General features: G+C 43.7%; 3 protein-coding genes across 7 annotated transcripts in view; 2 read left to right on the forward strand and 1 right to left on the reverse strand.

Moving 5' to 3' along the window:
- Positions 1–65: 65 nt before the first annotated feature.
- Positions 66–5205, forward strand: otud3 (OTU deubiquitinase 3). Of its 4 annotated transcripts, none has more exons than XM_056594671.1 (9): positions 66–177; positions 425–514; positions 1218–1450; positions 1933–2081; positions 2311–2423; positions 2537–2659; positions 3155–3278; positions 3841–3998; positions 4255–5205. In XM_056594671.1, the coding sequence occupies exons 3-9, from the start codon at positions 1245–1247 to the stop codon at positions 4417–4419; spliced, it is 1038 nt and encodes a 345-aa protein (XP_056450646.1). In that variant the 5' UTR covers positions 66–177; positions 425–514; positions 1218–1244; the 3' UTR covers positions 4420–5205. The 4 variants fall into 4 exon arrangements, with proteins under 4 accessions (XP_056450646.1, XP_056450648.1, XP_056450647.1 ...); XM_056594672.1 differs by having other exon boundaries at positions 75–177; positions 416–514; XM_056594673.1 differs by lacking the exon at positions 425–514.
- On the reverse strand, positions 5092–11874 carry zgc:171775 (STKc_p38 domain-containing protein). Of its 2 annotated transcripts, XM_056594668.1 has the most exons (12): positions 11593–11874; positions 10945–11074; positions 10071–10129; positions 9260–9371; positions 8729–8758; positions 8530–8577; positions 7966–8080; positions 7226–7297; positions 6963–7042; positions 6761–6839; positions 6281–6454; positions 5094–5874 (listed from the first exon to the last, which is right to left on the reverse strand). In XM_056594668.1, exons 1-12 carry the CDS (start codon positions 11724–11726, stop codon positions 5813–5815), a joined length of 1095 nt encoding a protein of 364 aa, XP_056450643.1. In that variant the 5' UTR covers positions 11727–11874; the 3' UTR covers positions 5094–5812. The 2 variants fall into 2 exon arrangements, with proteins under 2 accessions (XP_056450644.1, XP_056450643.1); XM_056594669.1 differs by lacking the exon at positions 7226–7297 and having other exon boundaries at positions 5092–5874.
- Positions 11875–13166: 1292 nt separating this feature from the next.
- The window catches only part of LOC130385703 (plexin-B1-like), a 44464-nt gene continuing 43002 nt past the window's right edge, over positions 13167–14628 (forward strand). The window contains exon 1 of the mRNA XM_056594356.1: positions 13167–13544. The gene's annotated coding sequence lies outside the window, so the exon portion shown is untranslated. The remainder of the gene's footprint in view (positions 13545–14628) is intronic.

The following is a 14628-nucleotide window of genomic DNA, read 5'->3' on the forward strand; positions in this document are numbered from 1 at the left end:
GCCAGCAGATGTCACTGACTGCGCAAATTGGTTTGGGCTTATCGAGGTTCCGTACCATATGACGTAAACTACATTATGCGGAAGTGGATTTGTAAACAAAACGAAGAGTAAAGCGAATTTATTTTGCCTTCGCCAAAACAAAAGCGATATCTTAGGGATTTCAAAGAAATAGTACATGTAAGTAATGCGTTTGCGCTTGGTCAAAAATCCTCATCAACTTAGTTCTGGAAATTGCATTTTTAATTGGCATACGATGCATGTACATTTGATTAATATAACAATTTAGGAAGCTAGCTGCAGATGTTAGCAAGTTGCTACATGCCCATAAATTCATTGGCAGGTTTGCCCTCGACTTCTTCCACCAAGGGAAATATTCACAATTTCACAATATAAAACCCAAACTAACCCAACAAAGGGCACGCAGGTTCGTTCACTGATGAAATTCAAAGACGTGGAAGGAAATCTGAAGTTGCCAAGCTGTCCATTGGACAAGGAGAGAAGCACCGAACAGGGAGTAAGTAAGAGACAGCTCCACGTAAAGACCGTATGAAACAACTGGGTTTTGAATGCTCAGCTTAACTCACTTTATTATTCAAAACATTAAAACGAACTTGTTTATTAACTAGCTCAGACCTCATACAACATTTTTTGTTTTTCATCACGCGAAATGTATTTTTTTGTTACGAATTGTACTCCTTGTTAATATTAGAAATGGAATCTATACTTTGTGGATTGGTCAGTGTGATGATGGAGACAGGTGTATAAGTTAAGGAGCCATATTACTACTACACAAGACACACTTGTGTCGATGCAGCTCCAACCAACCCTAATTATTCCCAAACGTAACTAACGGTCGTCAACTCACCGCAGTAGGGTTCGAACCGCCAACCCCAGGATCGAAAGGCGAAACCTCTGATTGAGGTTCCAAAATTAACCTTTTAAAGTTGTCTTTACCTGCCAAAGAGTATAAGTCTACCCACCATTGGCTGATGGCCGGTGCTTTTTGGACTGACACAACCTGTTCTGCTAACTAACCACTAATTACTACTGACTATGTGTGACTAGTAGGTGGGCTGCACATTGACCTCGTACAACATCTGCAATCTAATTCCCCCAAAATGTGTCTTCCTCTTCTTTTGGTTGCATTGGAGAAGCCTTGAGCGATCTACAAATGGTCCAAACACATCGTTAATGAGGTTGCGTTCATTCTTCTACAGTAGGCGGCAACAACCAGTTTGGCCGCCATGTCGAGGAAGCAGGTGGTCAAACCGGCCCGCGGCAACAAGAAAGGCGACGTGGAGCGCAAGAGAGACGGGCGGGCAGCCCGGCGTGCCATCGCCAAAGACCGCAAGAACCGCCCCCAGGACGCCGATGATGGGGAAGAGTTTGTCAGCTTCTCCAATCAGCTGCAGAGCCTGGGCCTGAAGCTGAGAGAGATACCTGGAGATGGGTGAGAGAGTGGTACTGTAAAAGTAGTAGTAGTAGTAGTAGTAGTAATAGTTGTAGTAGTTTGCTCAAGATGCCTACCGTTAAGGTTCTGTCTACAATGTTTAGCGATCAGATACTGAAACTGCTCGTGATGCGCCTTTTTCTTCTCTACGGTTCTTTTCACTGCGCATTAAAAGTTTATAAAATACGTTAAACTTTGGGCGCCGGGTGCGGAGTAGGGCCTATCCTCAACCAGAGGGAAAATGTCTGTAACCCTGAATTAATTTCTACCTCCTAAATGGTCATATCGCTCCACCATTGACTTTTGGTAGGTTTCAATTAGGACACGATACATCATGAATCGAATGGTTCTCAGACCTTCATAGAGGATAGAAACATGAATTGGGAAGATCAATGCACACATGTGAACCGGCCCAGTGGGTTAAAGAAGCCGGTCCTGTGTTTGTAATGCGTTTATGCACGTGACCCCCCCCCCCCATGCAGGAACTGTCTGTTCAGAGCTCTGGGGGACCAGCTGGAGGGCCACTCCCGGGGACACATTAACCTGCGCCAGGAGACGGTCGAGTACATGAAGTCCCATCGGAAGGACTTTGAGCCCTTTGTGGAGGACGATGTCCCCTTCGCAGATCACTGTAGGAGCCATCACACCTCCATTTATTGAACTGTTTCGTGAACCTTGGAATTGGTTAATAAGTCATACATCTATAATCCAAAACATCCTCTTTTCATTTGGCTCGAGTAGCCAGATAATTTGTTCCGGATGGATTGAAGAGAACGATATGTCGGGTTCTGCGACTCCCTGGTTGAAAAGGTTTTGCTGACCCATCCATTTTGTGTGTTTTTTGTTCTGTGTGCCCGCAGTGTCTAACCTCTCCCAGCCGGGAACGTTTGCCGGTAATGACGCCATTGTTGCCTTCGCCCGCAGCCAGGAACTGAAGGTGGTCATTCACCAGCTGAACACCCCGCTTTGGGAGGTGGGTGGTGCTGACGGCAGGGACGGCGTCTGCTGGTTACAGAACACGAGGCAGTGGCGCTCGGCGTCATTGCACCGGAGTGTAAAGCGCCTGCTTTGCGTTCCTCTGTGCAGATCAAAGGTGTTGACAAGCACGCGTGCAGAGAGATGCACATCGCCTATCGCTACGGCGACCATTATGACAGCGTCCGCCGCATCGGAGACAACTCGGAAAGCCCGGCCCAGCTGCGCATAGAGGTACGCTCGCGCACACATGCACAAACACACACATACACACCAAGCACTCCCATCGAATCTCCTTGAGATTTGAATGCAGGTTTCTGTTGCAAATATTGCTGTTGTATTTGGAACGAAAGAATACAGCCTCAATGTCTGAATAGATTTGGGCTGTTTTGATCACACACAGCAATGACTACTATATAATATTATATATAACCTTGTATACAAAAATCAATATGAATATCAATGTGCAAAAATCTATATCTATTTACCTTTACATTGCTACTACTCATTGAGTATTTGGTATATATTTGATTTTCATCTAAACCTTTTAATTATCCTATTGCTTCCTTTAATTTGTACTGTGACACCAATCCCATCTGGGAAACGGTTTGATCTGACGTCGACCAAAGTATAAACCCCGTTCAGCTCTGTTGTTGACCCCGCCCCCGTCGAGCCACCGTTGACGTGTCCCGTGTGTGCTCTGTGTTCTTCCTGTCGGACGCGGCGTAGAATCTGCACAACGCTGACGGGCAGCAGCGGCAGTTTGGAGACGGTCAGATGACGGCGGGAGAGCGCTCTCCCCCGCTGTATGAGGACAACGTGATCCTGAGCACCTATCAGCACCCAGCCGTCGGTGAGGGCCACCACATACGCCCATCCTAGCGGTCTGACGAGCAGGAATGAAGATGTAGATCTGACAAGCTACATCCGCTTGTGTGTGTGTGTTTGTGTGTGTGTGTGTGTGTAGGTGAAACCGAAATAGGATCGAGCCTTTCATTTCTAAACGATAGATAGGTCAACTTTGTTGTTGAGAAATACCGCAACCAGGCGACCATAACAATAAAAAAACAAAGGAGCAAGGAAAGGGTGGACTGCTCACAAGCAAAGGGCGTCGCCTCAACTGGAAAGGTCGGAGACCTCATCCTGACCCCATCCTCTTTCAAAGCGAAATCCTGGATATGCTCCAATCAACACAACAAATATAATTGTTCACTACCGCTTACCGACTCCTCAATGACCTGTGTCGGAATCCTCTGAAATTCACAAGGTGGATACGGTCCACTAAATAGTCCACGCGGTAAACCACGCCTTTTTTGTAACCCAACGAAAAGCCGGTACATATGAAAATCTGGTGATTTTCCCTGTTGTTGGTATAAGTGATTGAGGGTCTTTGTGTGTGTTTGCCCGTGGGGCAGATGACGAGGAATACCTCGGGCAGCTGAGCGCAGCCACCCTCAACGCTGAGTGGCTGTTAGACCCCGAGCCAGGATCCATCTCGGCCTGCAGTGGGACCCCCGCAGCAGGCAGTGACCCCCGGCCGCCACCAGAGGGCAACAACGCGCAGAAAGCCAAGGTATGCGATGGGGGGGACAGAGTATCGTTCATTTGATTTTCTTTGTTTCCTGCTTTAATTATAAGTGTGTCGCAAGATACCATGAATAAAATGTCAAAATAAGTTTAAAAGTGTATAGGTTTGAGTCGGGATGGCGGTGAAGCCAGCTGTCAGTGAAGAACAACGCGTTTGGTTTTCGGCAATCTGTCGTTTTACTTTGGTGTTGCGCTCTGGTTTTGATCCCGGCTGAGGGTGTTTCCTGTTTCCTGACGCCCAGGTTTCAAACAAGCTGAAGAAGGAGCAGCTGCGGTTGGAGAAGAAGAAGCGCCAGGAGGAGAGGCATCGACAGAAGGTCATCCAGAGCAAAGGAGCCCCAGAACACAACCAGAACCTGCCAGAGCCGGTGACGCTGGTGCCAGCGCTGAACACCCTCAGTATATAGACCCCAGGGGGGGCGGCCCCAACAACAACCATGACGACAACGAGCAACCCTGAGACTCTCGCTGCCGACGGTTGGCGACAATGTTTTGCACATGATGCTACAGTTCTTTGATGGTTGGTGAGGCTGTCTGTGGAAGAACCTCCATAGTTAGGTGTTAAAATGCCTTTCACAACCACTTTGAATTGTGAAGCAGTGCCTGCGTTCGATGTGTGTCTGCGTGCATGTGTGTGTTCTTGGGATGCTTGAGATCGAGTGCAGCGTTGCATTCGGCGGGTTATTTTCTTTGTGCCAAGCGGGTAAGTAAATAGGTTGTTTCTCAAGAGATTTGGTTCCTATCTAGCTTAAGGACATGGTAGTGAGCTTCGCTGGGTAACGTAGGATAGCTACATTACCCCCCTGCTGATCAATCACTTTTTCCCATTTATATTAATTTGTTATTTTTATGCTCGGTTGTAGCCAAAGACTAAAGTAAAGGTTTTCATGGGACAAAAATGGAATATGGCAATAAAGCATAATTACTGTTATAATGTGGCTGTGTCCTGTCGGGTGAATTCTTAGAGAATAAGGATCAGAGCTACTGCAACATAAACACAAGTCTAGCGTAATTACGATATCCTCCAGCACAAGTTATATAGTTGAACATGAACTGAACATGAACATGAATTTTAAACGTCACTTCTTATGTCTGTTCCCCTCTTTGGAGGAAGAAAAGTTAATATAATGTATAGAAATTCATGTGAATACATCTATACAAGTGATCTGCAGTAAGATGCAATGCTGTTGTTGTTGAAAAAGGTCTAGACAGCTAGACACAGTTTAGACATCTACAGATATATATCGGGTCAAATGTCCAGGGCTGTTGGTGAATAACGGCTCTTTTACATTGACATCTACACATCTAGAAGGACCAGACATGTAGGTCCTTCTAGAAGGACCTACATGTCTGCTGTGTTCCTATTTATTCTTCATAACTCCTGTTTTATTATGCTCCAAAACGTTGTTTCAAGGTATACCTCAAGCCCCCCTAGTGAATCACTAGGGCCCATAGGGGGTACTGCAAAACTTTCCGAGCTCCCGTTTTCTTTGCGACCAGAAAATCACAGTTCTCAACAACTTAATTAAACAAAATCTGATCACTATTTTGATATGAAAAAACGTATTTATTAATCACAATATTTGTTTTATATATTTACTTTGAGTACTTTGACTGTTCTATTGTCTATTACATCTTTCAGATTTCATTGAAATAAAATATATTTAAAATCTAAAGTATGCTGCCACCGGAATTGGTCAATAATGTTATTGTATTCAGACAGTAACGGGCCTATATGATGTTATTGTATTCGGACAGTAGAGGGCGCCACTTCATCATGGATTCGTCTGAGCTGGTGTCTCACATCGCTGTGTTTCTGGGGTTGACAGGATCGAAGGTCATAATCTCCATGTGAATGAGACCTGGATAGAGCACAAACATCAGTCACAAAATGCATTCATCGATTTAGAGTAACTGTTATTTTAAATGTTAAAACGCCACAATTTAGCTGGTACATATACAAAACATCTAAAAGCTATGATCCCTCAGCAGATCATTTAGACTATGCAAATTAGGGCTACCATTATTTTTTTTTACATCTGTCATCTAGGAAACTGTATGGCTTCAGTGGATGTTGACTCAAACAATTTATCAAGTGCAAGCAAGAGCTCTATCCTGTTGCTTTAGTCTGCGCATATTAACGTTCTCCAAAATACCATCTGTTCGGCAGAGGTCAGGTAAAACCCTTTATGAAGTTCAGCATGGACTGTATATCCACTAAGACGAGAGGATGAATGGGCTGTCCTCCAGCTACGAGCCTCCACTCACTCTTCCACTCCCCGATGTCCAGCTCCAGGCTCTCGAAGGAGTCGTCGTACGCCTGGGAGCCGGGCTCGCTCTCTGGGTCGTGGAACTCGGCCAGGTAGGGGTGGGACAGGCCCTGGGCGGCCGTCAGCCTGCTCTCCGGGTCCAGCAGCAGCATCGCCTCCAGCAGGTCCACAGCTTCAGGGATAAAGAGAGGATGAGTCAAGGGTTCGCTTGTGTTAAGCCGTTAATAACCAATAATAATGGTTGCTGATCATTGTAGTCATAACAATTATAATAATGATTGTATTCTTAATAATTTTAATAATATTTTTTTTTATAATAATTGTAGTTGTAATTGATACAATTTTATTTGGAATTATTAATAATCAACTGATAACACTGACATAATAAATTAAAAAATATATAACAATGGAATAAAAATGTATTATGAAATAATTTGAATAATTTATCATTGTAGATAATTAAAGCGGAGCATGTTACCCTTTTTATCCATGGATGGAAAGACTTCACTGAAGACTTTCTTCTTCTGAAGGGGCAGACCTTGCACATATGACTGCGCCTGGACAACAACAACATCACTTCATCACTGGTTCGTTTTACGCCATTATTACTTATTGTACTAAAATACAAAAATTGTAAAGTCAGCAAGCTTTAAAAAGGATGAGAATAAAACTGAACCAACATCTGCGCTCTGCATCTTCTGCACCAAGGCGGACGCAGGGGTCCCTGTCAGCGACATGATCTTCTTTAGCTGGTCAATACCTGAACAGGGTAGTTAAGGATCAACTAAGCAGATAAGATATAGTACTGTGGTTTAACGCATGCATGCTTTACACAAGAGTTTACAGATTATCTCTCATTTAAATGATATTGAAATACATAATAATCCAAATAGACACACACACAGACACACATTTATATATATTCTGGTGAATTTGAGGATACTGTCATGACCTGGGAAGACAACTTTCCCCGTAATCATCTCTGCCAGAATGCAGGCTGCTGACCACACATCAACTATAAATTGGGAAGAATAATCGAAGGGAAAGGAGCAGAGGATTAGACACATATCGTAGAATTGCTATTGGCAAACCGCAATCTATTGTTTCATCAACAGAGCCATATTGTCTGTGTGATGTTAACCAGAGTGACTGTGTTGGGATTACTGGTTACCAGATTGACTGTAGTGAGGAAGCACTGGTTAGCAGATTGACTGTAGTAAGAAAGCACTGGTTACCAGATTGACTGTAGTGAGGAAGCACTGGTTACCAGATTGACTGTAGTGAGATAGCACTGGTTACCAGATTGACTGTAGTGAGATAGCACTGGTTACCAGATTGACTGTAGTGAGATAGCACTGGTTACCAGATTGACTGTAGTGAGATAATACTGGTTACCAGATTGACTGTAGTGAGATAGCACTGGTTACCAGATTGACTGTAGTGAGATAGCACTGGTTACCAGATTGACTGTAGTGAGATAGCACTGGTTACCAGATTGACTGTAGTGAGATAGCACTGGTTACCAGATTGACTGTAGTGAGATAGCACTGGTTACCAGATTGACTGTAGTGAGATAGCACTGGTTACCAGATTGACTGTAGTGAGATAGCACTGGTTACCAGATTGACTGTAGTGAGATAGCACTGGTTACCAGATTGACTGTAGTGAGATAGCACTGGTTACCAGATTGACTGTAGTGCATCCAGTTGAAGATGATCTCAGGTGCCCGGTACCAGCGAGTCACAACATAACCGGTCATCTCACTCTCTTGGTGTCTGGCCAAGCCAAAGTCTAGGATCTGGAGACACATGGACAAATGTTACATCTTATAGGGGATGTAGGAAAGATTTAAGAGCTATTATTTGATTGTAATTAGTTGTAAATCCGTCACCTATTAGTGAGTGAAATAGAAGAATAACTGTTTTCTGCATAAGACTGTATACATTTTTAACCGCGCCTCGCAAATTTCAGAACAATCAGGGCATCTCTTCCCTGATTGGTTCATTTCAGGGAAAACATCTTGCCGGTAAATCACAGGTGTGTGAAATGCAACACATCTCAAGGAGGAGAAACGTATGGACGAGAGAGTGGAGGGAGGGATGTTCTTTTTGGGTTGGTACTGTAAGGTTCAGAATATTGCTCCCTTCTGCTCTTTTCTCTCTTCTCTCTCTTTCCAAATCTCAACTCGGACCGACAGCACCTTAGAATACAGCCTAGACATTTAAGACAGCATTCTTCACAACTTACCTTTAATTCACAATTTTCATTTACTGCAAGATTATTAGGCTTCAGATCCTGAAAGCAAAAAAACATAAAATATGGTGTATTAATACATAACAATAACACAAGCACATGACCCACATCATGTATGGGGATACAAACAGTGTAGATCTGTTGTGATAACACCAAACAGGTTGATGCCTGGAGCCTGTCTCCTGTCCCTTACCCGATGGATGATCCCTGCGGAATGGATATACTGCAAACACAAAAGGTTGGGAGATGTTACCAACACACACCAACACCCGCACACACACACACACACACACACACACACACACACACACACACACACACACACACACACACACACACACACACACACACACACACACACACACACACACACACACACACACAGATAGACAGACCAACACGCACACACCCGAACACACATACATACACAGACACAGACACAGACACAGACACACACACACACACACACACACACACACACACACACACACACACACACACACACACACACACACACACACACACACACACACACACACACACACACACACACACAAACACACACACACAAAACCCATTCTTTAAGTATTTCTGGACAAAGAGCCAATGACTTATTAGATACTTTGAGCATACATAGACTAGGGAGAAACACGTCCACGGATTAAAGGCTAAAGAAGACTAAAGATCTATTGTTCACAGCGAAGTACAGACACAGAGGACTCACCTTGAGCCCCCGTAGGAGCTGGTAGAACAGGTAGATTACAATGCGATCCGCCAGCCGCCTCTTCTTCATGATGTGGCCAAGGTCCTGAGCCACTAAGGGCATTACCATGTAACTATGGGCAGAGAGAGAGGGGGGGGAGAGACGGAGGGAGACAGGGAGAGAGAGAGACAGGGAGAGAGAGGGAGGGAGAGAGAGAGAGAGAGAGAGAGAGAGAGAGAGAGAGAGAGAGAGAGAGAGAGAGAGAGAGAGAGAGAGAGAGAGAGAGAGAGAGAGAAAGAGAGATAGACAGGGAGATAGACAGGGAGAGAAAGAGAAAATGAGGAAGATATAAGGACGGAGACCGAGAGAGACAGACAAAGAGATGGAGAGAGACAGGGAGCGTGAGAGACAGACAGAGAGAGGGAGAGAGAGAGAGGGAGGGAGGTAGAAGCAGGCTTTGAATGAAGCAATGTGATTCTGAGAGTAATGAGTGATATTAAAATAACACATGTATAATAAAAGTAATAAAGTATATGTGTTACAACGAAGTTATATGTGGTTGTAACTGGTAGAGCAAAACGAAACCTTTCCATCAAAACATAGCGTACATGCTCTGACACATCTGCCTCGTGGAATGTCAGACACGCATACCCTCTCATCCCAACATGAACACACGCACACACGCACACACAGGTACCCACACACACATTATTATTATATCACTCTCTCTCTCTCACACCACACACACACTCATACCCTGACGCTCACTCAAGGAGGTCTGAACAAGCTTTGACAGCGAGGGAAGGAATGTTGTGCCTGACTCTATACTCACAAGGTCTGGAATTTCTCCAGCGAGGAATCAGGGGTGAAGACGTTGAGGAGGGAGATCACCTTGAGATATCACAGGAGAGACACAAGGGATCTAGTGATCTGCTGCTGATGCATGGATACCAAACTCAAACCAGGCCTACACAGTATAACCATTACTGTGTGAGTGCGTGTGTGTGTGTGTGTGTGTGTGTGTGTGTGTGTGTGTGTGTGTGTGTGTGTGTGTGTGTGTGTGTGTGTGTGTGTGTGTGTGTGTGTGTGTGTGTATTTATATCGTCTTTTATCACAGATACAGTCTTAAAGGGTTTCATAGACCCCATTGTACAACAACATATATGATATTCTGTTGGGAAACACATCCATACTTCTCAACGGAGGGTGATCCACAAACATCAGACACCCGTCCAAACTAAAAGTCTATGTCGACCGTATCTCACACATAGCCACATATGACAAACGTGGTTGGCTACATAAAAAGTCTAAAATTCGGGATTGGTGGGATCATTAACAGTCAAAATTAACGCTTATAATGAGGCTGAAGCAGCTCAGCTGCCCCAACCGGTCCCGATCCCACATCGTTCCTTCATCGGGCTCCTGCTGGCACTCAAGGCCTGGAGGGATCAAGGGATCAAGGGATCAAGGGATCAAGGGAAAAGTTTTGGAATCAAGCCCAGGTGTGTGAGAGGCCCTGTAGCTGCGGCCTGGCCTTGAGTATGTCTCAGAGATCCATACATGATGGATGGAGAGATATACGGAGAGACAGAGACACAGACAGACAGACTGACCGATCAACCCATTGATTGATCGATTGATCAATCGATAGATGATTGAATATTCATCATCATCAAAACCAGATAGCATTGAGTGTATGGACTTACATTGTCGTTCTCTATGTGGCGCAGCAGTCTGAGTTCCCTGTAGGCTCTTTTGGTGTGGATAAGTGATTGGAAAGGTCGATACAGCTTCTTAATGGCCACCTTCTCCTTGGTCTGTTTGTCTAGGGCAGAGCTATGGAAATGTGCATATAAAAATCAGGGGTTGACTTTATTGTAATATCATTTCAGTTTAAACCTGAAAGAAAGGTTAAATTATGTATTTTGAAAAAGACAGTCGATCTACAGGAAAGCATTCCCATCAAACTGACCGACAATTTAAAATAAACAACAGCTCTGGCCTATTATTGCACATTGTTTTGTTATTTTTTCGGTATTGTTTGCTCTGCATGCAGCACATTCTTAAAGTGCCCTTATCTGTGGACCTGTACCGACATGCTCTTTAGCTGGCGGCGTACACAACGGGTCTTGTTGTTAGTAGAGGTCAACACGTCTAGTCCTTGGCTATGCGTGAGTTACAGACTGGTATACACACAAATAGATAAAGAGCGGGGGAAAATACTAGTTTCAGATGGTTCATATAAGGCCATTTAGAAAATAAATTACGGTTTCATAGACAATTTAGTCATACATACAAACAAAAGTATTTCAAACGCAGAGATAGCCTACCACTTAAAATGCGAGTAAACTCACCAAACTGTCCCGTAAGCGCCAGAGCCGATCGGTTTGAGAGCCTCATATCGCTCCGGGACGTCCCAGGTAGTTTTCTGAACTTCAGTTCTGTAAAATCCCGGATGGACAGGGGAATCCTTTACTGGCGTTTGCATTTCGATGAGGATTAGTGAGTAGAACTAAAAATGTGATTGGATTTTAAACTCTTTTCATAACCACGACATTTTTGCAGCCAGGTGAGACAGCTCAGGTAGTGGGAATGAAGGTAGGGAACACGCCTCCTTCGGCATGGTCCTGGCTGGGACGGACGTGGTTAAAGTAATTTTGAGAACGCGGCTGGCAGCGCACATGCGCACATTGACAGATCTTGATCAACTGATTTTAAATGAAAACCAAACCATGAAACAACTTATTTTAGATTGAAGCCACGTAGTGCGTTAGTAATGTTATGGATTGACCTTGGTCCAAATATCGACTTAAATGCACAACGTTTTAAAACGTAGAATTAGATCTGGGTACCAGTTAACCTCAATAACATTCTGGATACAAAAGTGGAAGCAGGGAGGTATTTTTGTTCACTTTGATTTTGAGGTTCTCAAAATTCTTTCGCTGTTCTACTGTAACATTATCCCTGCGTTGGTTTTTGGACATTTCAGCACTCAGATGTCAGTCAAAACTAAAATAGAAAAGGATGTTCAAAATCAACAAGAGATAGGCCTAAGCAATACATGAAGTCACAATGAGCTAGCCTCTCATAAAACACATTTCCAACAAATAATCTGGCGATAAGTGAGACTGAGATCTGAAGGATAACCTTTTGAGGTTTTCCTCTGAATTATTTGAAAACAATGATTTCATGCTATGAAATACAAACTGTTCATACCTGTAATTATGTAGGCCTACCGCATATTTGGTTGCAATTGTGAATCAGCTATTCTTCATTTTATTGTTTGTCTTGTAAGAGTCAATATTAAGTTTATGACCGGCTTGACTGAGTTTATGAATCATCTCTGTAAACTCTGTAATCACAATCTGTAAATTTGGATTTCAGTAGTCCAACCTGCCTCTGCAGGAAATATTCTGAAAGTTTAGCTTTAAGGCTAATAGTTGCCCACGTTTAGTTCAAGTTTATGTTTTACACCGTTGTCCTGGTACAGTTCAAGTGGATGTATTACGCAGTCCGCTGTCTATATGGCACCGGGTACACTGAATTATTTAATAAAAAAAGAATTAACAATTGTATTACCTAAACCTTCCAGCTGGGGGCAGTAATACATCATGTTGGAAAAGTGTCAGCGCCATGCAGCAGCACTAGTCATGCCTCCGTTCAAGTGAACAGCCTTTTGTCTGTTCTGCTGCAAATGTGCTTTGGAAAAACAACATACTGCATCAGGTCTTTGACTTATTTTTTTTACTGAAATTGTGAACTATTCAGCATCACTATTCAGGCCCATTTCTTGGTAAACAATCTCGTAGAAGCTCATATTTATTCGTCCCATAGGAAAATTTGGTTAGTATCAGAAATGTCAATCAAGATATTCCCTTGTGACCCTGTACATATGTCCATATATAGTATGTGAGGAATGGCATGCTACGCTTGGTTTCATTCGTACCGATGGTAACCGGGGTGGCCGCCCCAAGCTGGCCGCTGAGGGACTCGATCCTCTCGTTGAAGCCCTTCCAGTCCTTGGCAGCTGCAGACCGGACTGGTCCACACACCGCCCTCCCTGCAGCGCTCACTACTACCCACAACAACGGAGGGTAAGAGTCACGGCGGGACCGGTGTTTCCCGAGTTCGCATCTAGTTTTGAAAGTGATGTGTCAGCCTCACCAGGGTAGACCTATTGGATTATTTTAAAGATGTACACCGATTGTCATCTGTAGGTGACTGGAGCTCAAAGCGCAAAACACTTTCTTCGCTTCAGTGGATGAGAGCTTTGCATCCTACAGCCGATTCCATCGATTCCCTTTAGGTAAGTTCAGATCTTGTTCAATCTTTGGTTTCTATGTCATTTAAAAGCGCGAATTGAATTAAATCGACTCGTTCATTGTTATATGCTATCAAAAGATCATATCAGCTATTGTGGAAACATTGCATCCATCACAACAGCAGACACGCGTCACCTGAAGGAATGCGAGTTGTGTGAGAAAAAGTGAAATGCCCTTTACACCAATTCATCTTAATTTAGCCGTCGCCATTTTCGCCTAATGTCTGGTAGTTAACATAAACAGTCATGTATGGTTGTTTTTTTTCATTAGATTGGCATGGTTTGTCTGAACTCTGTGTATTCTCCTGAGTGACACAATCAAAGAAAGCTGAAGTTCCCTTGGGCTCCTCATTAATTTTGGATTGGAGGAGAAACATGACAGATGTTTTGCGTCTCATTCTTGTTAGGCTAAAACAAAGGGCATCCCCTGCACAGACGGCTCCTCGGCTTTGCCGCCTGGACTGTAATGCAGCTCGTGATTATGATAGTAATAAATGCAGTACACTAATATGAAAGAAAGATGTGACTTTTTTTGAATAGGCATAGGTTGGTGTCTTCCAGTTATTCTGAATACCCTACATTATAAGATACAGTGTCCATATACAGTTACATCATCAATATATTCATTATGCTTCAGGAGAAAGGGCAATTCTTCTTTATCTATTCCATTGGTTTGCTCTCGTAAAATCCAGATTTCTCTGAATAGCGAGCCATCTGCCTGCCCAAGTGGCTGTTCCACAAGCACAATATCACATTACCCACACTTGACTGTGCTGGCTGCGTGGTAGGGGCTTGAATGAATGGTATGCCTTCCACAGATTGTTGCGTTAAGTACCGCATTTACAGGCTTCTGGTTAGGGCCAGCTTCTGTCCCTTCATTAAAACGTGTATTAAATGGTTGCGGCTTGTATTATATGGTTTGGATTCATTGTTATTCAGCAGAAATGTTCAAAGCTAATCAAATGGGTCTCACTTTGTCTCTGGGAGACAGGGCTGGAATTCTTATTGTAGAATGGTTGAACTTGAACCTATGTGAACTTTGTCGCTCGTCGTGATAGGCTCAAACTAG

The sequence above is a fragment of the Gadus chalcogrammus genome, chromosome 7 (genome assembly GCF_026213295.1).
Source record: "Gadus chalcogrammus isolate NIFS_2021 chromosome 7, NIFS_Gcha_1.0, whole genome shotgun sequence".
NCBI lineage: Eukaryota > Metazoa > Chordata > Actinopteri > Gadiformes > Gadidae > Gadus > Gadus chalcogrammus.